At 49.7% G+C, this 25571-nt stretch overlaps 9 protein-coding genes across 9 annotated transcripts; 3 read left to right on the top strand and 6 right to left on the bottom strand.

Annotated features, from left to right (window-relative positions):
• Positions 1-1862: 1862 nt before the first annotated feature.
• Positions 1863-2282, bottom strand: Pdw03_0577 (Cytochrome P450; the record flags this gene model as incomplete). Its single annotated transcript, XM_066099649.1, has 2 exons — positions 1863-2101; positions 2213-2282. The coding sequence occupies 2 exons, from the start codon at positions 2280-2282 to the stop codon at positions 1863-1865; spliced, it is 309 nt and encodes a 102-aa protein (XP_065957376.1).
• Positions 2283-2303: 21 nt separating this feature from the next.
• Pdw03_0576 (Cytochrome P450) lies at positions 2304-3513 on the bottom strand (the record flags this gene model as incomplete). The annotated part of the gene is made up of 6 exons (XM_014680350.2): positions 2304-2364; positions 2428-2440; positions 2572-2760; positions 3008-3222; positions 3279-3342; positions 3393-3513. 6 exons carry the CDS (start codon positions 3511-3513, stop codon positions 2304-2306), a joined length of 663 nt encoding a protein of 220 aa, XP_014535836.2.
• A 1037-nt stretch (positions 3514-4550) lies between these two features.
• On the bottom strand, positions 4551-5177 carry Pdw03_0575 (Cupin, RmlC-type; the record flags this gene model as incomplete). Its single annotated transcript, XM_066099648.1, has 2 exons — positions 4551-4920; positions 5140-5177. The coding sequence occupies 2 exons, from the start codon at positions 5175-5177 to the stop codon at positions 4551-4553; spliced, it is 408 nt and encodes a 135-aa protein (XP_065957375.1).
• A 2454-nt stretch (positions 5178-7631) lies between these two features.
• Pdw03_0574 (DUF1212 domain membrane protein) lies at positions 7632-9785 on the bottom strand (the record flags this gene model as incomplete). Its single annotated transcript, XM_014680348.1, has 1 exon — positions 7632-9785. One exon carries the CDS (start codon positions 9783-9785, stop codon positions 7632-7634), a length of 2154 nt encoding a protein of 717 aa, XP_014535834.1.
• A 1079-nt stretch (positions 9786-10864) lies between these two features.
• Positions 10865-11659, top strand: Pdw03_0573 (Alpha/beta hydrolase fold-1; the record flags this gene model as incomplete). Its single annotated transcript, XM_014680347.1, has 1 exon — positions 10865-11659. The coding sequence occupies one exon, from the start codon at positions 10865-10867 to the stop codon at positions 11657-11659; it is 795 nt and encodes a 264-aa protein (XP_014535833.1).
• Positions 11660-12209: 550 nt separating this feature from the next.
• On the top strand, positions 12210-13452 carry Pdw03_0572 (uncharacterized protein; the record flags this gene model as incomplete). The annotated part of the gene is made up of 3 exons (XM_066099647.1): positions 12210-12807; positions 12901-13316; positions 13393-13452. The coding sequence occupies 3 exons, from the start codon at positions 12210-12212 to the stop codon at positions 13450-13452; spliced, it is 1074 nt and encodes a 357-aa protein (XP_065957374.1).
• Positions 13453-13768: 316 nt separating this feature from the next.
• Pdw03_0571 (NAD+ dependent glutamate dehydrogenase, putative) lies at positions 13769-17160 on the bottom strand (the record flags this gene model as incomplete). Its single annotated transcript, XM_014680345.1, has 3 exons — positions 13769-13903; positions 13963-16793; positions 16851-17160. The coding sequence occupies 3 exons, from the start codon at positions 17158-17160 to the stop codon at positions 13769-13771; spliced, it is 3276 nt and encodes a 1091-aa protein (XP_014535831.1).
• Positions 17161-22174: 5014 nt separating this feature from the next.
• Positions 22175-22393, top strand: Pdw03_0570 (uncharacterized protein; the record flags this gene model as incomplete). The annotated part of the gene is made up of 1 exon (XM_066099646.1): positions 22175-22393. The coding sequence occupies one exon, from the start codon at positions 22175-22177 to the stop codon at positions 22391-22393; it is 219 nt and encodes a 72-aa protein (XP_065957373.1).
• A 1522-nt stretch (positions 22394-23915) lies between these two features.
• Pdw03_0569 (Transcription factor TFIIIC, tau55-like protein) lies at positions 23916-24880 on the bottom strand (the record flags this gene model as incomplete). Its single annotated transcript, XM_014680344.1, has 2 exons — positions 23916-24758; positions 24809-24880. The coding sequence occupies 2 exons, from the start codon at positions 24878-24880 to the stop codon at positions 23916-23918; spliced, it is 915 nt and encodes a 304-aa protein (XP_014535830.1).
• Positions 24881-25571: the final 691 nt, after the last annotated feature.

Here is a 25571-nt window from a genome sequence, read left to right as displayed (position 1 = left end):
CAGCCAATGTCAGCTTTCTATCGTGGATCCTTGGCTGAATCCACCACTTCTCTTTGTTGGAATAATAAGCGAGTATGATCGAGTCATTGGTCGAAAATCAGACAGATAAGATATTTGAACTTGGACCTTTATAATCAACAAGGTCGGAGTGAACAGGGAATCCCATCCTGCGACAATCGTTTTGCTCAGATGATCCAAGTGCAAATGAGAACTCGTAGCCGTATATTTGTAGGATATAATTAGATCGACATCTACATTGCCATGGAGATAAAGAATACCCTAGTACTATAACAAAGTATGATCCTAGCAAGGTCAGATCGAGGCAATCATAACCAGGACTGTTGATGCTTTGAAGACTAAACAGAAAAGACATGAATGATGGAAGAAAGATCTCTAAACTCGGCCTGAGTCCTGGAATGCTATCGATCAGCGCTAGAAGGATTCTTCACATTCACAATGATTCATCCCCACATCCGGTCTAGACCCTGTGAACTCCAAATAAGGCCCCAAAGCATACTAATGTGATCATAAGATCTCAAAGGTTGAGATCCAATCTTTGAAGGACCTTGAATTAAATCGGAGCGAGGTCCGCCGTTCCGCTGCTCCTCTCGGCGACATGCATCAGCTGCGGAAACGGAGTTGCCAAAATGCGATTCTAGAATCTGATTTGCATCGATGTATATTGGATTCTGTTTGGGTAAACGGTCCACGTTGCCTATGTCAGGTCCGATGTAGTAGTCTTATAGCAAATCTCGCATGTACTATAATCAACAATCAAACGTGCAACCAAAAGAAACAGTGACTTTCCAGAATAGAAGGATGTCTTGCTGCGTCCTAGGAGCTACGAAAGAAAGTCATATACCGTTGGAGGCAAAGTAGCCAAACGGTTGAAGCGTGAGATGTCAGAAATTAGGATAGCACACCAATCGGGGATGTCAATAAAATCGAATGTACCCATATGAAGAACACAACGCATTGACTAAATGGATGCAGATGATCTGCCTTCAAAAAAAAAAGAGGGGGTTGCTGCCAGGTTAGCCATACAGAGTAGCGTAGATGTTGTCAACGGACCTTCGCAAAAAAATTTTCCGAATAGAGAGAGGGAACGGGGGGAGTAACGATCATCTATCAGTATATATCCTCTAATCTAGCTAATCAAACCGAGCGAATACCTCTTGCGCTTCGGTAAACTCCCGCATAATGGTGTCCCGCTTCTCCGGGGAGCGAAGACGAATAGCACAGCCATAGGTCCTTGGGGCAATGGAGAAACCCTTGACTAGCGCCGGAGTGAGCTGAACATATCACTATCGCTACCGGGGAGGGGGAAGGGGGGTTCGAAGAACTGAAAGGCCCAGAGCAGCTTGGCAACGCCGGTGATCAAGTTGCGTTCCGCCAAGTGAATGCCCGAACAGATGCGCCGGCCCGCCCCGTAACCAAAGTGGTCCGAAGGGGCAGAGCAGCCAAAGGTCAAATGCCTGAATTATAGACCGCTTTCGGCACCGCTCTATACCGTGTATTATAAATTGAAGCTATTCCTGTATACTGCTATTCCCACCCTATAATTCATCGGTTTCTTCGAATCCCCCGCGGTCAAAACCGACACCGCATAACCCATCGAATTAAAGCTCTTCCCACCTTGTTGGAAAAAAAGAGGAATTCTACGATCAACCTGGCAAGAGGACCTTTAATTCGATAGGTTATAATGGTCGCAATAGCTTGAACACCTAAAAATAAGCTATAGTGGGAATAGCTTCAACATTCTAATCGTCCAAAGATACTTTGCTTTATTAAGCCTCCTGTCATCGTAATTCAGGTATTTTGATTTCTGCCAGTCTTAACAACAGAACGTAATTCAGGCCGATTCAGGCGAAACCCCTGAAAAAATCAGACATTCGACCTTTGGCCGCTCTGCCCCTTCGCAGGTCACGGCGCTCGGATCCGGTGTAGCCCGAGTCTAGGGCTGGGAAATCGGCGAAGCGTTCAGGGTGGAAATGCTCTGGCTCCTGCCATCGATCACTGTCCACTGTCATGATGCATTGCCCCCAGACATTAAGAACGATGCTCGATCCTTCTGGAATGAGCTTGCCTTCGATGTGGTCCTCTGAGAATCGTTAGCCAAGATGTTCTAGTTTGACTTTCTGGGTTTCCTGTTTTCTTTCGCATTCTCAGTGAGAACTGCTTGGCGCAGGCAAAAAGATCAGATTCAACCGACCTTCAGCGACGGCATATGGAACGCCCAGCGGGCTGACCGGACGCCACCGGTGAGATTCTTTAATCATCATGTTGATACAAGGCAGCTTGGGTCAGTCAGACCAAGCTGGGGAGCGGTCACGGCCGACAATGGAGTCGATGTGTGCATATGCCCTGCAATACCATCATTAGTTCTCTAGTTTCGGCAGATTAGGATGGAAGAGCCAGTGGGCATACTGGGCCTGGACCTCTGGATATTTAGGTCATGGCCTGGATGATGGTTTATTTAAGCGAGGACGAAGTATTCGAGCCTCCCTCCATTAAGACTCCCCCTAGGAACCGTAGCTCATTCTCAGAGAGCAGGGTCTAGTGTGTCCAAACCCCGATCCATGGAAGAGTCACGCTGAACGCCCCACTGTCGGCGCTCCTTGACCTGATCATATACGGCTTGGTAAAGTGACTGCATTAGATCACCCACTTCGACCGCCCAATATCGCCAGTTCCCTAACATCCACTGGAGCACATTACGCAGCAGAGCAAATGAGTCGACAGGCGGAGTAGCGCCAAGCTCTTGCACCAAGGATCATTTGTCCATCAGGTAGAAGAGCTTTTTCCGGTACTCATCGTGGACGGTTCTGGTGCGAATGCCAAAGACAAGTGAGTTGGTGATACTGTTACTGTACCATTTGGGATGCAGCATGTGATCCTCCGGCATAGTCCGATAGTCATGTAGCATCTGCTTGGCCTCCGCCTCATGGACCTTCCAGTGCTCACGCTCACAGCGGGGCTCCATGAAGTATTAATGAATGATTTTTACGTAGCATCCGCCATCGCTCGCCATACTGCATGACCAGGAGATGGTCGCTCTGCGTGATCAAGTGGGATACCAGTGACGCCGGTCGATGTAAATTAAGGTTGCTCTTCTTGTCCAACAGGGTCTTGATCAGTTTTTGGTCGCTGATGACAATAGTGGTGTTGTTGTATCTTTTCAGCGTGAAACCCCCGCCATGTTCCTTAGCCCACCGGGCAAACCTACGCGAGTCACTTAACCTATTATCCGGGTACATTACAGGGAAGTTAGTCTTTACTGAAATTGTGCATCGGATTTTGGCACCTGCAGTTCGTTTCCAATCAGTGGAACGGTTGGAGGACCTGCGCACTTGTTAAATGTAAAATTCCGCCTCGTCATGGTCATCACATACCGTTCGGGAGCTCTGAGGATCGATGTCCGGCATGGAAGAGAGATGTGATGAGAAGCAAGGTGCTGGTGCTGCTAAGCAGTATTGTTAGAAGCTGCGTTGGTGCAAGCAGCAGGAGATCCATAGTGTTGACAGATGGCCGGAAGGTGCTCCCCAAAATGTGCTCTTTGATGATACTTATGGTCCTCACCAACGTGGGGAAATGGTATGATACCTATGAAGACTGCCGCTTCCCCTGGCAATGAAGTAGGGTTCCTAAAGGATCCTCGGGGGTATGCTCCTGCTCTTATGACGACCGAATGCATTGTCATGTTTACATCCCATCCTAGATATCATCGATGGATTCTCTATTCAAAACGTAAATGAAATCTTGCCTAAATAAACAGACGAGCAGTAGGCATAGACTGTAGCCTTCAGGGATACACAGAGGGTTCAGATGCCATGTGAGTGCCTGATTTACGAGGAGCAACTCTTGGTTTGGTCCAGGAAGAAAGAGGAATGCTTTTGGATAATGGCAGGCTACATAAATCACCGTGCTGTTTCTCTCTGAATAGACCGCTGCTTAGACAATCAGTCAAAATCTCATCGCGTACTCGTCATCAGGAATCAAAAAGTGAAAATCAGAACTATACTCAAATCATCTGTGGTTCATGAACTAACAGGGATTGGGAAATCAATGTATCTCTGCGTCCCCGCACCGTCGATCAATACCCGTCGCTGCATCCGAGAAACTAACTGTTCCAACGTGCTCTCGATCCCTGGAAAGTGATCGTTGGACCCATTGGCCGACCCAGGCTGCACACCATGAAACAGGCCCGGCTCATACGTTACTGGGCCCAGTCTCAATGGGATGGGGGACATATCCTCCATCCACGGCTCAAACTCCACATTTTCAGGCTTACGCGTGGGTTCCATCTCTGCCTGCTTCTTCCAGGATGTTTCCATTTCAAACCAGATGCCGCTAGAAGAAGGAACCCTTCATCTTCGCGACGGCAAAGTCTCAGTCCGGGGTGTATCCTCGGAAGCAGGGTATATATCCCAAACGTCTTCCAATCCACCGGCCAACGATCACATAGGTCTAGTATCCGACCTGCCGGCGAAAGGGGACCCACGCGGGAGCGGGTGTGTAAGCATCCCCTCCGTCTTGAATCTGCTACCATGTCAGCCGAAGGCAAGGGACATTGTGCGCTCAGGATCGATGATCACCGCGAGGAACTGAATCCAGTCAATCCCTCCATTGTGCAACAATGCATCGTGCCAGTAGCCGTACCCATTTTCGAAGAAGATCCGATCGAGCTGACGGTCGTTTCCGGAGTCTGATGCACTCGGGTAAACAGTCATGCTCTCGGGGGGATCTGGATCAATGAAGAAGTTATGCACACTTCCCGCCTTGACTGAGATCTCGCCATCTTCTGGGGTGATGCGGCGGATGGCCCCGTCCACTGAGATGGCGAGTACCCCATTCTCGACGCGGAAGTACTCGGTTTGGAACTGGTGAAAATGCGGTGGCGGGCCCTTTGGTCGATCAGGACTATTGATGAGCTAGCGCAGGTTCTCCGGGATCGAGCCTTCAATAGCATGGCGACATGTCCGACGCAAGAGAAAACAACGACCTGGTGGAGGTTCGAGGAATTCGGTGGTGAGAAGGCCGCCAAATCTGGATGATGGTTCTACGTTGACTACCAAAATCTCGTTCCCTAAAAATTCATGACAGGAAATGGAGTGAAACGCACACTTGAAAATACTCGACTAGCCGGCCGAGGAGTGGTAGGGCACAAATGGAACCATTGTGATGCTGCTTGCGAAGGTTGGCTAGCCAGCGAATATTCTTTTAGAGAACAGAAAAAAACCCCCCTCTACCTCTGTCAGCACCTACATAGTTCACTATTCAGTTCGACAGCCCTTCTTGTATGCAGGGTCTCCCATCTTTCCTGTTGAAGCATATCAAAATGGGCCTAATCGAAACTTGGAAGTCTCTGGAGCGATGCATCTTCTCCTCATCCGGACTGAAGCGCAAATCTACACGGAGTTCCCCTGAGGTCCTAAAAGGTGATCGATGGCTCATCCAGTGCCCTTTGAAGAAAGGATCTCTGGCACTCCTTTCCGTTAATCAGCATGCATCGCATCCCATTCAGGCTTGGGGCTGACGAAGGCTTGCCCTCAATGTTTCGAATCCCCGACAAGACACTCAGGATCGCCATTACCACTGCTTACGAACTGCTAGAAAATGCTTCCTATCAACAGATCCCGTTTTCCATCAGCGAGACTAGTTCTTGTGAAGGCTTGGCCGCATGATGGCGTGCAGTCCGAAAACGAATGGATGAATATATTGATGTCCTAATTCGGAAACTGGGCTGCAGGCGACTATCCCACGATTTTGATGCTGATTTTCTTTGCGAATGTTCTGGATCAGTGTCAGTGATGCGGTGCCTTTGGCAGGACCGGAGCTCAAGGCGTATCTGAACACGAAGATTCGGGGTTATGTGTGGTCCCTAACGGATGTTAGGACCTAAGATATATGCCGCTGCAAAGACCAACAGACGTTCTGTTTATTCCTTGTGATCTTTTGGCCTAGCGGTTAAATAGTCTTAGGTCATTCATCAGGAGTAACTAGCGGCCTGATTTGTCTTCAGGATTACACCGCACCGAGTGGCCAAAAGCCACCATCAGTCGTAAGCTATGAGAACGTCCAAGGTAACTATCCACTTATAACTCAAAATAAGACACAATCCATTCCTATCTCACGGCCAAACGATCTGTTTCTGAAGCAAGATATCGAACCTTGTCAAAAAGAGGCCTCGTGGGCTCCACTACGAGAACAAAGGAAAGAGACTAACACCGTTTCCGTGAGGTCTGCCCGTATTAGCACGTAGATTCTTCCGTCTACTTCGCACCAGCAAAAAAAATACCTCCACTTCTTCATCCAGCTCCCCGAGTCATCGAGTCCCTGTATCACCAGGACTGCCAGGTCTACTTGCTGCATCACTCCGGCAGGTCGAACACGAATAGGTTCGGGTCATGGCGCCATGCCTCTTCGTCTTCGTCGGCAGCGTCCGTTGTTCTCCATGTGCGTTGATGTGAGGGTGACCTCGGCGGACCTGGCGCCCGGCCACTGTGATGTGTTCCCTGTTTCTCCAACATTCGCAGTGTCTTGGGTTGGTGTGGTTGTACCCTTGCTCGGAGAGGTGCGAGGAACTAACCCAGAATATGGAAGGCCGGTAAATGGAACGTTAAACTTATAAATGGGGTTATTTTATCTGGAGTACATCCCATATAGTTGTAAGGATTTAGAAGAGGGAAGATGCAAGATAAAGAGGACATTGGTTCAAAATATATTCTAGAAAATCTTTGAGAGTAAAAAAAAAGGAAGAAGTTGTTTGACTGGAGCGACAGGTGACAATGGGGGACTCTTCAAAATTAGGTGTATCGAGATATCGAGATGAAACTCCCATATACTTGCAAAAGACTCCAGAGCTATATACATCGTCCATGAGGTGTGGTTAAGAAGAATTCGGAATCCACCAAGAACCCCCCAAGTCCCTACGGGGATCAACTGGAGGGTTGTAAGAATTATCTTCAAAATCAACTCCGACATACGTTTCTTTACTGATTTCTATCCATTTCTATCCTACTTACCATCTACTAAATCACCTCCAGAATGGCCTCGGGTCTAATCCTCAACCCCCACCTCCTCCACCAGCTTCCTTCTCCCCTCCCTGCAACCCACCTCCGACAAAATCCTACCAAGATGGTATTCCCACGTCTTCAATCGCGTAGTATGAACAGTCTTCGCACTGAACCTCGGCACGATCACCTCAGCTGCCGGAATTCTCTTCTTAAATCACTATTATCCGCGGAAGCCCCTGCAGACAACGGCATTTTACTGGATCGGACTAGCTGGTGCGGTCGGACGTTTGATTTTCGTGCCGTTGGTCGCCGACCCGGTCAAGAGAATTGTGGATAATGTTTCTGCAAAAGAGGATTTGGGGGAGAGTGGGGTTAGGATGATCGTTGCGGATTTGCCGGCTTGGATTGCTTTTGGGGGGAGCGATGTTGACGTTGTGAGGTTGGTATGGGCATAGATGGCTGCTGTGGTGTATCTAGGGTGATGTGTTGAAATATGTACTATAGCTGTTGGTGTCACTGGAACGCTTTTCCCGCTCTCTAGAAAATACAGACGCTGGTGCACATGAGACAATATAAACAACGTCGATCGGTCGATCGAACAAATACCGGCGGATTCTACAAACTGAAGATCCCACTCCTCTTCTTCCCGTGCGGGTAAACAATCAAAGCAGAGATAAACAGCCCAACGGAAATACCAATGGCTGTCTGGATCATCCCATATCCCAGCGAAGTAAGCGAGCTATTAGATGTCGCACTGGTCGTACTACTGGAGACATGACCAGATGCAACCGCCTCGGCATACTCCAGTCCTGAAATGATCGATCCACTAGACGCAAGACCCGACGGGACCAGGGTAAAGATACCCGGAATAATAGCAGCAGCCGCATGCCCATGCCACAATCGACTATACAGATTAGCCAGAAGGCCAATGGTGAACGCGCCCACAGTGTTAGCGACCTGATTCGAGCCGAGCTTTTTCGTGCTAAAGTAATTCGTGACGTAGCCACAGACCCCCATGAAGATCGTAACCGGCAGTTGTTTCGGCTTGGACTGATTGATCAGCGCAGCGAAGAGACAAAACAGCGCGACAAAGGGGAAGTGCTGGATGTATTCGTTCCCCCAGACCTCCGGCAGATTCGAACAAGTCGACTCCTTCGTAGCGTTATGGTCCATCAGCCCGTAGATCGTCGTACCGACGGTAACGCCGTACCCGAGGAAGAGTGAGTAGATAATGGTAAAGACGAGGCGGATCGAGCCCGCGTTCATCTGATGCGACTGCAACTCGAGACTACTGCTCAGCACGGCGAAGCCCGGTAGGATCATGGCGATGGAGGACTGCGCCATGGCCGAGAAGCAGAAGACGTGGTCGCCGTTGTGCCGAATGCTGCCGAACGCGCGCGCGAGGAAGGAGGTGAGGACCGCGGCAGTGACTTCTAGCACGTTGGAGTAGGTTGCCGAATTTGGTGCGACCACGTACTGCATGAAACCTACTAGACAACCTAGGACGAAGATGATAGGGAGGTCGACGGGGCGGGCGCTGAAGGCGTATGGACCGACGGTGACGCTGGCACAGCCAGTTAAAAAGATGAGGAGCCAGCGGTTGTAGCGCGGTTTGCGCAGCATGATATCGTCGAGGTCGTGGGTTGCTTGTTCGACGCCGACCAAGTCATGGACGACGTTTTTGTAGATGTTGTGTGTCTCTGCGAGACGGGAAAGGTCAAGACCCTGCACGACGCGGATGATCTTGACCTCGGCAGTGCGGGTTAGCGGGTCGTCAAAGGACATGATCATACAGCCCGGGATGTACATGAACTGGGCTTTGATGTCCAGTACGTTGGAGGTCATCATCATGTACTCCTCGAGGCGGTGGGTTGGAGCACCGTACTTCATGAGAGCGCGGCACAGCTGCATAATGTACTGTTGGCGGGCAAGGATAGCGGCAATGTGGACGGTGAGCTTGATGTTCTTTTTGCTCTTGCGCTTTTGCTTCTTTCGTTCTTTATGATTCACAGGTGGAGGACCCGTGGCGCCGGGCACCCCAACCCGACCCAAATCCATGGATGCATTGATGAGGGAGGAAGTATAGCTGTGGGTTGGTTTTTTTTGGCTGCCGTTGTACCATTTCAATTTGTCTTTCTTTCCACCTGGGGTTACTGTGCCGGATGCTGGGATGCTTTCGATTTCCGGGTCGGTTTCCGAAGTCGTAGAGACAACACTCATCCGACTGGCATTATGAAGATTATTGGCGTAGACACGAAGCAATTGTGACAGGAGTCCTCCAGGTGGTCCACCAGGTGTTGCCATCCCATCTGGAGTTCCTGGGGTTGTCGAACCGGAACGGGGTTCTTCCATGCGTGGAGGCCGTGCCTCGAACTGTGACCCCATTCGTTCCACCAAGAGCCGAGCTTGTGAATCATAGTCTGCTCTGGGGAGCCGAGCTTCCTCGTCGGTTGCCTTGCGTGCCTCGAATCCTTGGATATCGTCGGTTGCTCCATAGTACTCTGGTAACATGGGTGAATCCAAGCCATCAGCCTCTCTTTCGTGGGGTCGACCGAGCTTCTCTGCTATTGTGGCAGCCCGATTGCGAACCCGCTGGCTTGCTGTTCGCCATCTTTGGGAAGTCGAGATACTAGGCTTCAGGCTGGTCTCATCCGGGTGAAGAACTTCTGTGTTATCGGCATTGTGATCCTTGTCTTCAACTCGATCCGTCTCGGCTATCTCCGCAGACGGCGGAGGGATCGGCGCGAACTTTTCCTGCGCATCCGACATGGCGCGGCAAACTTCAATCCTCCCGGAAGTGGGCGGAAGTGTAATGGCTTTTGTCCTTTCTAGATGGGAAATGTCAGAGTAATAGGTCCTCTTTCTAGCAGACCTCCACCGCAAAGAGGGTAATGCAGCAACAATCTAGTAACAGAGAGCCCCACCAACGGCCAGACATGACATTAAAAGAGAAGAAAGAGCCAAAGGGAACTGGGGGGAAGTGGGTTCTATTTGTCTAAAGTGAGGAGAACCTGCTCCAATTCCAAAGCCTTCACGTAATGCAATTTATGCAATGAAGTCTTATGGCATTAACACGGCAGGTCAAGGATTTATTTCCTGGGCCTGGTCCAATCAGGAAGAACCTATACCCCTGATAGGAGATAAAAATTAATATCAGAAACTTCCAACTACGCAAGAGATATCTGACATTTGATGGGAAAAAAAAAAAAAAAAACCAAGCTTCTCAGCCACTCGCCCGCACTCGAATTGGTTCTTACTGTATTGTTCATCATGTACACATTAGCACAGCTGTGTTCACTTGAATCATTTCTTCTTTCTTCAATTCCCCGATCGTGTCTACCAAGCAGAATTTTCCCTGGTCTGGACTGCGCCTCTCCAGGGCTATACCGGGCATGTGGACCGGGGTCCCACCTGGAGAATCCGGATATTATTCGAATTAGGTCTAGAGATTCGATCTATCTCAAACTCATCTCAAACCAATCTAAATCTAAGATTCTATTCCGTAGTCGAGAACATGATAGATTAAAGAAGAGGTCTATGTAGCAGATAGCAGAGAGGCTATCTTCAAGATCAGATTGACCCCTATTCTTCCTATAATATCTCACTAATCCCGTTTGGCCGCGTAACTTGATGAGTCAGCGGCAATGACATTGGATCTCATCTAGCTGAGAATATTCTTGCCCTTCTATCATTTATTAATCATGGCTGGAATTTCTCGTACGGCTCTATGAAAGTGGATTCAATCGAGTTGGTCCTCTAAGTGACTTCCAAGGGTGTAGGAGATCTGCCTTGACCACGCCTGCCATCGATGTTCCCAACAGCCTCTACCGAACCAGGCTTGACATGAGATGGCAACTGATTACCCAGTCTCCTATTCAAGCTGGAACGACAGTGGACTCCCGTCTATCGTTCTGATCCACGGTGCGTTTGTATCTGGCAATTGGTGGAACCTCGTGGTCCCCTATCTCTCAACCAGATATCACGTTTTGGCCCCCGACCTACCAGGCCACGGCCAATCGACCCAAGAAGAATTCTCAGTTCAGTCTGCCGCGGATTTCCTAGCCCAACTTATTCGCGACAAAGCGAGTGACTCACACGCACACGTTGTAGGACACAGTCTCGGTGCCCGAATAGCCATTCAGCTCGCATGTGCCTATCCCGACTTGGTGCAATCAGTCTTTGTATCAGGATTCATGTCAATCCCTCGTACCGGCTTCACACCTTACATTCCCCGTGCGGTATGGATGATGCAGCGTATCGAAAATTTGATACCGAGGTCGGTGATTCGATGGGCTATGAACGGTACCGATCTTCCTCGCTACACAAGCGCAAGCACGCTTCAGCTTTGCCAACAGATCATGACCCCTTCAACGGAATTGCAATGGCCGTCGCCTTGGACTGCTAGAACTTTGATTGTGGTTGCTGCCAAGGGAGGACTAGTGCCCAGTGGTGATAGCAAGGAGGTTGGTGTGAGGTTGATGAAGACTGGCCGCGAGGGAAATCCTATGACGATCGCTTACGTCCATTCGGAAATGCGACATCCATGGAATCGACAAAACCCGCGGCTCTTTGCGGATACTGCTATGGCTTGGATTGAAGGGGAACCTATGCCTGATGGGTTTGAAAAGCTGGTGCATGAATGACATGAGAGGAGCGTTCGCTAACTACAGTATATCTCCAACAGGCAACGAGCGAGGCTGTTGCTGGAAAGGAGTTACATTAGCAATGGGGGAGCACAAAATGTCAAAGGGCCATGTGATTTATGTGCCAACGTTGGAGTGTAGCATGACGTACTTGTAAAGATCTAGAGCACCCAGAGACAAATTCCTGTGATTGACGCCGACGGATCGAAGGGCACACTCGGCCAACCGTCTTGGACGCGTTGAGGTTGTTTTCATCTATTTTGTATTCTACAACAACCACCTGGGGTTATAAGACTTCAAGATAGAAAGGGGGGTTTGTAGTCTCTGATTTGTTCTCCTGCTTGTATAGATGGCACTCCTAGTTGGTGACCTCATTGCTGCCTCTCTGAACCCTATCCGGCACTCCCGCCCCCACATCATCATGTCTCTCCAACGTTGTCATGTCCATTTTCTTTACCAAAATCCAAACCCCACATTGTACAACCAATCCCCTATATAAGCACCATCCACCAAGCCACCAAGCCACCAAGCCACCAAGCCACCAAACCCCATGCCCACCTCTAGATCAAAGTCAAATTCCAACCCCCTCACATCCCCCGCAGTACCAGTAGCCCTCCAACCCCACCACCTCCTCTCCCCACCCGCAGATCTCCTAACCAACACCGCAACCACCTTGACAATAACCCCAACCCCAGACACCAAACCCCCCTCTCCAGCCTTTATAGTCCACCGCATTCGTGCACACGAAGCCCCCGATAGCCCAGACCGCGCTGTCCTCCTCTACTCCGTATACAGCAAACCATGGCCAAACACGAGCCGCGTAGTCTGTGATACCGAGGAGGTGCCGCTGCTCGTGCTGCGACGAGTTTGGCTATCGCGGAAATGGGCCGTTCGACTCCCGGACCAGCATCAGGATTTACTAGTTGCCACAGTGCCGTGGACAGCGGATGGACAGTCAAGGGTTGGGGTTGGGGTTGGGGGTGGGTTTAGGCTGGAAGCGCGGTTTGCGAATGCACTCGCGAGCAGGCCGGGGTCTGGGATTATCAGAGGGAGGGCGGTAGGGGCAGAGGAGTCAGGTTATGTGGCGGACGAGCCGCCGCCTTATAGTGCGATTGCTGGGGTTGGAGTTGAGGGAGGAGGTGGGAGTGGTCAGTGTGAGGGGAATGCGGGGGTGGTACAGAGGAACGAGAAAATACATCCCCCCCTTCCCAATTCACATTCCCATTTTCGGAATCCACTAGCTTCAACACCGCGACATTCACAGCAGCCCCGCTCTCCCTCTATTCTCCCCTCCTACGACTCCGTCCGTCGAGACGCACCTAACCCACTGCGAGATCTGCTCGATGCACTCGAGCCGCCGCACGAGCCGGCGCCGGCCGCACTGTATCCTGTATCTGCATCTGCGTCGCGGAATCTCAATGCCGGTATCGGCACCAGTACCAGTCTTGGTCCGATACATGCAGAAGCCGATGCTATTCCTGGCGCAAAAGTCGAGTTGAGAGTGATGCAGGTAGCTACGTCGGGGACGGGTGTGATGATGGGTAACCAGAAAATTATGAATATCACGCGACATAATGCGATGGACTTCAGTAAATCCAAAGTGAGATTGAGGCCGAGGTGGGAGGTTGAGGTTTCGGAGGGTGTTGATTTGTTACTGGTGAGTCTTTTTTTTTTCAGTGGAATTCCCAAGGTTGTTGATCCTATTGGACAGGATGTACTGACGGCTCATGTAGGCTGTGAATTTAGTGTTAATTATGGCTGAGTCTGTGTCGTCTCAGAACCGATGGAAGTAAACATTGTTCAAGGGCGTTAATTGATGTCAATCATATAAGTTGCACAATATAATTAGGTAGAACTGAACAGCTTTTCCAATGGGGGTAAGAATTTCGGATTCTAGATGGATCATCTTGCCCAGTCGACCATCCTCTTCTCTCGCTCGCCAAGCTTTTAAACCATACATTCGTCAGGGGAACAGAGCTTCTTTTTGTTCCGGATTAGGTATTTCGTTGACTCGGATAAGTCGTTCTCGTCAAAACAAAAAAAAAAATAGGGTCAACAACAGGGATCAAAACCAGTGCTTTCGCAACAGCAATATCTAATTCCAAGCGCTTACGAGTGAAGCTTAGCCATGCGTTTGGTCATGAAGTCAAAGAAGGAAAACTGGCTAGGCTGGTTGCCGTATTCGTACACAAAGCGGCTGGCCAGGTAGCTGCCAAAGATGGCACGGAGGTAGTTCTCAGGGACCTGAGATGAATTAGCGGGATTCAAAAATAAGACACTCAAGAGGGGGAAGGAAGACATACACGTTCCAAGATGGTCTCAAGACCGATCTTCTCCAACAGACGACGCGGCAGAGCGTCGCTAAGCACAGAGCGACGGAGCGCAACATTATCCCAGAGCTCAGTCATCTGGAGTTCCTCGTCAAGCTTAGTGATGGCCAAGCTGAGACGATCACTGAGGACACTGCGAAGTACCCCAGTCTGCTCGTGTTCGCGCCAGATGGCCTCGAACTCGAGGGCGGCGTTCGACTCGATGACCTCCTGCACATCGCGGACGTAGGCCTTGTAGAACTCGGGGACGGTGCCGTCCTCGCGGATGCACATGTTCTCGACGAACTCCTCGTCGTTGAAAGACAACGAGGCTAGCACCTCCAGGGAGGAAGAGGTCACACCACCCTTGTTGGCGGAGGCATCCTTGTACAAAATACAGCCAGCCTTCTCGAGACGCAGCTTGGCGTCCTGGGTGATGAACAGGTTGGCACCTTCGACGATGAAGGGGATGATAGACTTGTTGTCCCTGATGAGCTTTCCGACGGATGCCAGGTCGATGGACTCGGGGCGGCCACCGCAGGGCACGAACACGTCGAACTTCTCTTGTGAGCGCAGGTGGTATGTGTTACGGAAGATCATGCCGTTGTGGACAACCTCACCGCTGGGGAGCTTGATGTTCTTTTCGTCGACGAGGACGCGGTAGCCCTCGGGGGACAGCTTGGTCATATCAAACTCTGCGATCATGGCGCGCTTCTTGGCCAGGCGAAGAAGTTCTTCGTGGTTCAGACCGTTCGGATCGTAGATCACGCCGGATCCATCAACAATGGCTCCGTACCTCTCGTTGGAGAGAAGAATCTCGTTGGATCCAAGATCGCCGTCGGGACCACCAGTCTGCAGCTTGAGCTGTGTGGCAGGATCGATGTTCAGCTTGCGCTGAATTCCGAGCACGTACTGGCGGACCGAGAGGGTTGTCATACCGTAAGCGTCGTGGGGAATGCCGCCCAGCTTGGGGCTCTTGCCAGTGAAGAATGACTTCCACCAGGGAGCGCCGCGGCCACGAGCGTGCTCGGTGGCCCAGTTGACAAGCTCAGCGGTGTTCTCATCGGGACCCATGAAGAGAATCTCGTCCTTGCCGTGCAGGTCAACGATCGGGTCCTTGATACCGGGGCTGACCGGGGGCAGGAGCAGATCGAGAATACTGTCAATGTACTTCTCAAAGGCGACCCGCGCCTTGTCCTGGTGATCAGCATCCAAGAGGATGACACCCTTGGCACCGCCTTCGGGAATGTCCTTGTTTTTGCGCTGTTGGGTATTGGCCAAGTTGTAGTTCTCATCGAACAACGAGCGAACGTTGATGTTATATGCTTCGCTGTTTCGACTCTTGACGATACGGATACCGCCACGAGCGATGTCACGGAACCGTAGGTGGAAGCCACGGAACTCAGAGCTGATGACAAGGAACATGCCGTAGAGGGGCTGGGGATACTCATGCTCTGGCAGGAAGTCAGGCTTCAGGCGGAAGCTAAGAGCGACCTTCGTCGTGGTAAAGAAGTTGGTCTTGAGGATGGAGGAGTTAAACACGCGGAAGGAGGTCATAACCATCTCGTCGTGCTCGTTAAGGGCGGTGCCACGGATGAGCTGCTTCAGCTTGGCGCCGTCGAGGACCTCGTCGACCTGCAGACGCAGGTAGCTGAGGGTAGGGAGGAAGTCATCCCCAGAATCCCGGGTCTGAACGTAGTGGGTGTTGGCAAAATCAAGGTAGAGCTTGTGGATCAGCTCGGGGTATTTGTTGATAATCTCAAAGATGTAATCAGCGGTGAACGTCTCCGTTCGCAGACGTTTCTTGATCTTTGAGAGCAACTCTGCATGCACACTGTTGTTGCTATCCAAAAGAGCAGCCAACGACGTGTATTCTGAGCCCAGACGGTTGAGGAACTGTTGTACGAACACCCAGGCGCAGTGAGCGTAGATTGTCTCCTGCAAACTTAGACGACCAGTGGCGAAGTGGCCTTGGAAGCGATTCTGGGGGATACAGTACAAAAGGGAGACCTCTTTCATGATCTGGTGGATAGCAGCCTCAATGGGAGGGAACTTGGCCGAAATCTCGGAGTCGTCTGAGGGACGCAGGTAGAGCGAAATCACAGTGATCCCGTTGGAGAAATTCTCCAGGTACTTACGCGAGCTGGTCAAGCGGTAGTAGTGATACAAATCTGACAGAGCACTGAACAGGCCCATAGCAGATCCCTGGCGGTAGGCAATTACCAGACGCTTTTCCCTGCTTCTCTCGATCTCAAACATCTCGATGACGGGACCGGAGCGACCAACTGCTGTGGCGATGATTTCCTGGTAAATCGCCTTGGTGTTGGGAGTGGCCTTCTGCAGGAAACGCTTCTCACCAATGATATCGATGTTGGTCTCATTCGGTGATGGGGTGGGGTGGGCGAACTGGCACTTGTACACAAAGTAGCAGCGGAGCTGCTGGCCGTTTTCGCCAGGCAGAGTGCTAGGCGAGCGGAAGGTCTCCACGCGGTAGCTGTTGGCCCCCTTGGAGTGGTTGATGTATTTCTCGTCAATACGTTGCTCGTAGCGTGGACCGTTGACAGAAACGGTACCGGGCCTGCTGGTATCGATGTAGACGGCATGGTCCTCGGCCTCTTTGTCTAGACGAATCTCCAGCTGTTTATCATCGCGGGCGTACGCGGCAACTTTGGCGGCATAGAGGGATAGGATCTGAGTCACAATGGCATCCACGGATTCGGTCTGGAAGTAGGTATCGTCGATGCCAAGCTTGTTGTAGAACCAGGTGGTTTCGGAGATGACAAAGTCACTAGGGAAGAAGCCCTTCTCCTCCAATATGTCCATAACTGCTGAGAATTAGCCAATTTGTACAAGAGCAATTATCACCAGGCAAATCCACCGACCTTGTTCCATTTGTTTCTGCTTGCCCTCAAAGGTAGCCGCAATGTAGCCCGGGTCTTCCTCGGAGAGCACACGGTGCGGGGTACCGGGAATGCCCAAGTGAGTGGGCTGCGGGGATGGTTGTCGCAAAGCACTTCCAACGGCATGGTCTAAGTGCTTGTTGTGGGGGGGATAGCGCTGGAAACCGATGGGGGTGCCAGCGCCGGAGCTTCCATCCTGGCTCGCAAAGAGCTTCGGCTGAGGACGAGAAGGCAAGCTCGTGCCATTGCCATTGGGAGTCTCCGACTGTGGGGTAGTTACGGGAGACGACATGATGTGGTATGTGAGGTAAATCTCTCAACACGTAAGAGTAAGAAGATGACAGAAGCTGTATTAAGTCAATGAGCATGAGCTGAGGTAAAAGCATCGAGTCGGCACTTGGGAGATTGTGATAAGGCAACACCAAGAATGTTCTTATCTCGACCGGCAAGTTGAGATAACGAGCAAGGAGAGGGATGAACTCACTGGCAAATCCAATGATCACCGATCGTCGCCATGGACTGAAGGTGATGAGAACAGGGAATGATTTTCGAATCAGTTAGGACCATCAAATCCGGGGAACCCTGAGCCTTTTATAAGATACTTGAATCTCAATGGTTAACCGGAATTATCTCTACTCATCCCTATTTTAATCTCTATTATCTCTATTATCTCTATTAATATACACTTTTTGATTTCTATTATTATTACACATATTACACATATTTCCCGTTAATCCCCTTGGCCAGCTATAGCCGATGGTAGGCGGGAGGTTCAACCGTATAGAGGTCTCGAAGCCCATCGAGATCCGCAGTTCCACTTTGTTCCACCCCAAAACACTCGTCCATCTCCACTTTTGACTAAGAAGCGGCGATACGTTGTACGATGATTGGAGCTCACCGCCCCTCCTTCCGAGCTTAAGCCGATAGAAAAAAAAAATCCCGCTGCGTCATGCGGGCCGATATGAGGGAAAAAAAAGACATACCTTGAGTCTCGAACGTGGACTGGTTTACAGGAACAGGGGCCAAAAAAAAAAAAAAAAAAAGGTGACCGGGTGACATGAAAGAGACTGGATTTGATCAGAGAAAAATTTAAAAAAAAAAAAGAACTATAGAGGTCACCTGAGATGTCTGATTAAAGTGCACGGATGATGTATATAGGAGGACCTTGGAATGATATGATCTCTATCGAACATCGTGGAATACAATGTGTCATGAAGAACCCACTCGAGGATAAGAAACTCCCCTTTTTTTTTAGTTAAGCTAAATGCCTCATTCTCGATGTTCCAGCCCGAATGGTATACCCCCAGATCGTATCGTGATCGACTGCCCTACTCTCATTTAGATCCACTGGCTGTTTTGGTCCGGGGGATCCTCGCCATTGGAGGACAGTTTGACGAAATTGGACATGTTTTGGCCAATTTCAATTTGATGCAATCTTTGCGAATGTCACCGGCCCGGTGACAGGAAAGCCGGGTGCCAACCTTGGAATATATCTCCATGTGGTCATATCTCCTGAGGGGGTCAGGGCGAGTACCTGGATGACATGCGGGGTAAACGCCGTCTACAGAGTGCACATCTTTCTTCAGTAACACGGAGCATATTGCAATTCGTTAGAAATGGCGTGTACTTCTTTACCCCAACAATGACATCGGATGCTTTTTTTTTTTCCGCATCCCAAGAATTCCAGGGTGGGGCCTTTGCGTGATTGCGGATTGTCGGCGAGCTGGCGATTGGTAGGTCCCGCCGCCCGCCGAGATGGTAAGTGCCATTCTTCGGGGGAAAATGATATTCCGTTCCCGTGACCCTAAATTTGTTCAACCTCAGGCATCGATCTGGTTTTATTTTTACCAGTCCGAGGTCTGGGGAGACCACTCCCCCTCGGATAGCCTTCCGATGCCCCCAGATTAGGTTCCATTTGATTCAATTTACTTGGAGGATTGAGTTCCGTCTGACACATAGAAAGGGTTCCCCATGTTTGCCCAGGTTTCCGGCTGATTGGTGTCATCTGACACCAGCTCAGACGCTGCCAAGTGTACAATTATTAATCTGAATATAGGAGAATGATGCCGATAGGAAGAGTCTTGTTCAGCCACCTCTCAAGACGCGACATGGGCACCAGGTCAGAAGGGCATCTAGAAGGTAGTCAGCTCACATCGTTGGAAGTGGAAGCATATTCTCTGCAAGATTGGAAGTGGGATAGAGTTCAGGGTTGCAGGTCCAAAACAGGGCGCTCGTTCCTGAAAGACCTTGGGTACAATCCCAAGGGATGGTATAATTAGATAAGATCTTCGAATACGTGCAAGGGCCAGAATCGAACAAATTCGAAAACTCGTCTTTGCCAATCTGGACGGAGTAGATCGGGCACCCTTTCCCAAAGAGAAGAGTGAAGTATCCGAGATCGATCTTTTACGATCGAAGTATCCCTTGCGTCTCGAACGCATCAGCTCTGCGTTCGCCTTATCATCCTTGGCTAGCGAGATGCCTCAGGGTCCTTCTTGCAAGTACTCCCAAGGCTGCCCACCACCAAGTTTGGCAACTACAAGGATAACCCGTCGGTCGAGAAGGGTAACGAGCTGAACTGATGTGTTGGGGTAGACCAACGTTAACCTGACCAATATTCATGGATGTTGTAGTCCGAATAGCGAGTAGCCCATCATCATCACAGCTCATGATCATGCATCATCAATGTATGCGACTGTAACTGACGAGCACATCCTACAGGTGACGCCGCAAATGTAGAGAATGGTGTGTCTCACAACACGCTGGGTAACCAGCTCATGCCTCCCCCTCTTTAGCCTATCTCTACCATCTATCGCAAGAACAGGTTCGAATGTATCTCTAAACGAGCGGTGAAGAGGACAAGTCACCACGCCGAGCTTATCTGACGTGGTCACGGCAAGACGAAAAGAATGTTGTAATCTACATTTTCACGACGTACCCGGTAGACATCAAGATCCAAGTATATTTGACATAGTGCAGAACGTAGTGATGCTACAATATGATACTACGTTGAAGGTCGGTGTGGCTTTTATTACAGGCAGACACGGTGTCCGCAATCGAATGGGGGGACCAAAATTCCCGATAAAATGCGCCCTGGATCACCGCCGGAGACCCGGTACCCAGAAAATTGGGGACGTAGACAGGAATGGACATTCTAGAAATTCTGAAGTAATCCTCCCTTTCCATAGATCCGTAGGTGGCAGTGGAGTGCATTGCATAGTGAAAATAGTCAAATTACTACGGTGGCCCCTTGAATCCGGGGGATAAGAATTGTGGAGTTCCCTCGCACGTCGATCAACGGTTGAACGATAAAGGGGATTTGGGTACTTTTGTACAACGGTAGTACCCCTGAATTTAATCAAGGGAGGGGTGAATCGTAGGAGTTGGAAAAAAAGTGAACCCCAGATCCTGGGTCGTATCCCTGTGTTGGGCATCATAACCCTTTAGCATCAACTCCGTGTATACGAGGTAAGCACGTTTCAAACAAAGGATTTGATGTGCGCCCCAGACTTTTTTCGGCCCCTGGCATGGTCCACTCCTCGCGAGGATTTTAACCGAGGCTCCAAAAATGTTACTTTTTGAGTTGTGGCGTTGTGCAAGATACTATCTCATACAAGTTTCATCAGAGTGTGTTAGATTGGCGTTAGACTATAGGCGGGTATACCGGTACTTGAGCCCCTTTAATCAAATCGATATATAACTTAATCCAAGTTCAACATACCTTTTCGCAACCTTGTCTCGATTTGTGGGAGATCGTCCTGAATAGCAATGCACCTCGAGAAACGGTGAGCACGGTAAAAGAAGACAGTTCTTGTTGTGAACACTTTCAAGGAGTCCAAATAGTAGTCAGATGCCTCCTGGCATCGGATCTTACCTTTTTTTTTTCCCGGAAGAGTACGGAGTCTATCTTTCAGGTATCAAATAATAGGTCCGATTCCTGTCGCCACCAGGCCAATCTCTTGCACCGCAGCGGAAAACCCCCTTCCACAACATTTCTTCCATCACATCTCTTCCATAACCCCGGCAGTCTGATCGATGGGCCCCAGTTTTTGTTCTCGAAAGGAGCGCCCGTATCCGCTCTCATGCCGAGGTCAACAGCGAGTTTTCTCGGGGAAACGCTAGAAACTGTAGAATCATATAGAATCACCGTTGAACTAGCCCTACCTCATTAGTTTCAGATAGAGTCTTGCCGCTTCAACCGGTTCAATTGGCTTTCACTAGCTATTTCCGCTTCCAAGCTAGTTAATTCTATGGCAAATAATGTCAAAAACACCATAGATAATATCCAATCGTTTCATCAAACATCACCCCCTGGTCTTCTCCCCCACACGAACGCGTCAGGCCTCATCTCCTTTGATTTTTCATGTCTTCCCGGCAGGTTTCCGGGTTTGGGCTTCCGTTGTTCCGATGGAGAATGTTCTTTATCCCTACCTTGATAGCTAGGTTATTGGGCGGTTTAGAATGATGCGAATAGCCTTGGCGGGCAGATCTCTAGGGAGTACGCATATAAGGTATGCGTGTCCTGGGTACTTTCGTGCTTCCCCAGGGAATGTACTCCTCCACACTTTTACGGAGATTGCTTTTTTTTTTGTTGGGTGTCTCATATCTTTTTTTAGACATTAAAAATGAGAGAGAAAGAAAAAAAAATATAAACGGCATATTGACCCTCTTGTTCTTTTTTTTTACAATTCTGTTCATTCCTGTGCAATTACATACCAAGCACTGCCGACAGCTTGACCATCACCGTTCGCTCTGATCGTCTTCAAGGATTCTATTGGATAAAACACGTTCACTACAATAGTCAAGTTAATCAAGCCTCTTTACAACCCCTGTCACAAACTACAACCTATCATATCAACCGCAACTCACTTCTTGCCTCCCATCAACATCTATTACCATTACATCTCGCAAAGACCCCGAACTCAAATCCTTTGATCCTTGTAAGTGCTTGCCACCTCTCCTCGCACTGTCCGACCCGATCCACCGAAACCGGGCCTCGGGCAACTTCGGAGCCACAAGCTTCATCTATGCCGGAGCATATGTTAAATCCAAGTACAAAGCACAAGGACTTCGCAGCAACAGAAATCTGACCCTCAATCTCGTGAATCTAGCTTAACATCCGGCCTTGTACACTCCTCGGCGTCCCGTCGAGGTTGTTGACCAAGCCCATCCTTTTCCGAAGTGTAAAAACTTCGACAAACCAACAACTTGTCATTCTTCAGTCTATTCCACCACCAAACCCCTCCCGAGTCCTAATCTATCCTCTCAACCTGTGCACCTTCAATCAAGAAATCTAATTCAAAAGAATGGCTACTGTCGTAACAAAAACCACAATCCCCGTCATGCCTCCCTCCTTTTCAATGTCGCAGGACATCTCCCGCGCCATGACAGCCTCGGCCCAAAAGACAGAGAAGAACCGCTCAATCCTCATCGACGGAACGCCTCCTGCGCCTCCGCCATCGCCCGTCGCATTCTCCAAGGGCAAAGCTTGCTACAATAATATCCCAAGCTTGAGTCTGGAGTAATTCAACCTTGGACTTATTCAACCTCTTCTTCTTCTTCATCTTCTTCTTCTTCTTCTTCTCCCTCCTCTTCTTCTTCTCGGTTACAGGCTCTGTCCCCGCCATTCTTCTTCAAAGCGTTCTTTTTGGCCTTCCCAAGACGAAATAATTGTATGCCATCGTCCAATATCCCCTGGTAATGATCTCGCGCACATGGGAATGTAGGGCAGATTTGCCCGCCCTATCGGTTGTTCTCTTTCCTCAACATTCATCCTGGACCTGTTGTCCGCGATGCTTGTTAGCCTTATGTCTTTCCCTTTGGGTCTTTGTCTCTGTCTTTCTGTTTGATTCTCGCCTGTTGGATTTAGCGTGTTACATGGCGGTGCGGATATTTATTATCTGGCTCTGTTTCCTGCGCGATGCGCGCTACAAAAGTCTGGGGAATTGGTGTTCTTAATCTTGGGTTTCCCTGGGCTTTCCAAATTAGAAATGAAAATGGGATTCTTCACTGTGTTAACTACTCTTCCCATGCATTTAGGTGACTATGATAGGGATCGTCGACACAATTATTACCAAGTTAATGGCCTGGTATAGCAAAGGCGTGCATTGTTACTACTTGTCATGGCGATGCTGCTACGGCTGCAATTCCCGCAAAATCGAGCCGACGCAGTCCGGAATTTGGATTCGACGGCGGGAAGATACGGTGTGACCATGACTCACATAATTGTTTCTAGAACACTACTTTCCTGCGTGGAGATTACAAAGTCCAACAGGCCAAATCAATGGTACTGGATCGACAAGTAGGCGCTTGTCGTCCGATGCGAGCAACGAATCTGTTTGGTGCATACGACGATCTGCCGATCACGACGTCACCAGTTTCATATCGAGGAAGATGAGGTTGCACGACCTGCTCTGTACTTTATGCAGACATTCGAGATACCAAAAGGGGAGCACTGCATACAGCATACAATTACGGAGTACTCCGTAGTTCGAAGAGCAATCTGGAATGTGAGTTGTACATTTGTTGGAATTTGTCGTATGGGTTGCATGATTCTTGATTTGGGGGGAAACACGGATTTTCGTCCTGCATGGTGCTTGTGGATGACGTTGCCATCTAGATCCACCTAGATAGTAAACCAGGTTCCTTTTTAGCGTGGCTAACTTGGTTTTATTGATGGGCTGTTCGCTCGGTCAAGTTGGGTGGGGCTTGTTATCTCCAGTGATTACTGGTTGGGATGACTGTCCCGGGTTGTGGTGCCATTCCTCCAATGTTGTAGAGAGTGTATCTTTTCACATCACGAGAGTGGCCTCGTTGCTCCTAGCAAGGGTAACCATTTTTCGTCAGTGCTGCTCCTCAGTTCTCACTCCCACATGACAGAACAGGTCAGCTACGTAGTAAGAGCGGAGAGAGCACAGCACAATGCAGATCCGGTGAGATGCCGACGTCGGGTAGCTTTTTCAACTTCGGACGATCGACTCAATGACACAGGGTCGTGACCTAGATCCGAAATGTATGTCGAGGTCAGCACACCGGCAAGCTGCACATTCATGACGTTAGATCATCGCTGTCAGATGTTAACTCCGAATCAGACTCAGACTCTGTCTCATCAGGATTGAGCTCTTGAATCAGTAGCTCAAGAGTTGCCTTGGCCTCCAAGTCTCCTTTCAAAGCACGTTCATTCAGCCGCTCGATCTCAGCAAGCTGCGCCTCGGTACGAGCCCAGCCTTGCTGTCTGTCCACCATATTCACATTCCGACGTGTACTCATGACCGTGCGAACGGTATCAGACTCTCCCTTGGCGTTCTTGATCTGCTGCAACCTGTGGAGGAACTGCGCTTGGTGGGACGGGACAGCGGGACGACGGGGTGCGCCGAGGGGTTCGGGGCCCTGAGAAGACGCGGACTCTAGAGCAGGTTCGGCGCTTGAGGGTCCCTCGGTAAAGCCGTGGGCTGGTCCTGGCCCAGCGCTGGGGGCGAGGTGTGCCTTCCGACCGAGGATTTTCACACTGTTGGCAGCAAGAAGCTGGTAGGAGGGTCCACGGTGTAGAGGTTGAGGGAAGTGATTGTCTGGGTCGGGTTCGGTTCCTGCGTCTGGACTGGCAAAAACTAGTTCAGTGCCAATTTGATCAGCCCAGGAGCAACTAAACATTTGGTTGTAGTAAGAAATGATTGGGTTGCTCGTGTGGAGGTCGAGAATTTGGATTCGTTCGTTCGGGAGGTTGCCTGTCTCAGCGCTCTCGATCGGAGGATAAGCTTCGCTTGGAAATCCTTGGCTCGTATAATCTGCAGGGTTCTGTGTATCCTCCCGAGATACTGCTTCCTTCGGACGACGGCGTGGGGGGCGCACTGGGCCATGGTGAGCGGTCAGGTCCAGGTTGAGATAAAAGCTCTATCAATTGATTAGTAGCCTTGAGATAAAGCAAGGGGATTGATTCTCACCTCGGTCTCTGTACCATATTCATATTCATAGTCATATTCTCCATCGGATTCGAAGTCAAGTAGTGTATCCATGATGAAATGCCAGATTTGGAGCCCTCTTGTCTGAATGGTCTGGAACAAAAAGCCCAGATAAGATAAAGATGAGTCAGCTTTCTGCAAGCGGTGAAATCTTCAGCCCCTCTCTTTCCCGATTGGGACAAAATCAACAAGACCTTGTACTTAAGGACCTGGTGGCAAAAACATGGCATACACATGTGCATGTATTTATGTTTCAGAAGAAAGGGATTTTGGGTACAAAAATCGACATCTCAGGTTCCCTGGAATCTGATGTACTCTTTAATGTCATTTTAGAGGTACATTGGGTATACTTCCAAGGTTGGGTACTCCGTACTGATTCCATGATTATGCAATCTTTTCTAGAACCAACCTTGGAAGTAGAGTTGTGCCCAGTCCTCAGCCTTATGAAAAAAAAAAAGCCCACACTCTCTTCACCGCAAGAACTTGGACATAGAAAAATGGGGTCATCTCTTCGTAAGTTCCCGTGGCTTCCGCTCCGGCTCTGGACGGATAAGCCCATGCACTCGGTAGATGGCATCCGGCTTGGCTATGACATGACATTAATGCATTTCCGCTCGCTCCCGGTTTAACTAGTGAATGTTTGAACCGTTCTTGTCGTCGTCTTCTTTTTTTTTTTTTTGTTACCTTTGAAATCTTTATCGGGAAAGTCTAGCTGGACTCGGAAAACCGGGCTTACAAAGGGACT

The sequence above is a fragment of the Penicillium digitatum genome, chromosome 4 (assembly GCF_016767815.1).
Source record: "Penicillium digitatum chromosome 4, complete sequence".
In the NCBI taxonomy this organism is placed as follows: domain Eukaryota; kingdom Fungi; phylum Ascomycota; class Eurotiomycetes; order Eurotiales; family Aspergillaceae; genus Penicillium; species Penicillium digitatum.
This window is presented reverse-complemented; position numbering and strand designations above follow the sequence as displayed.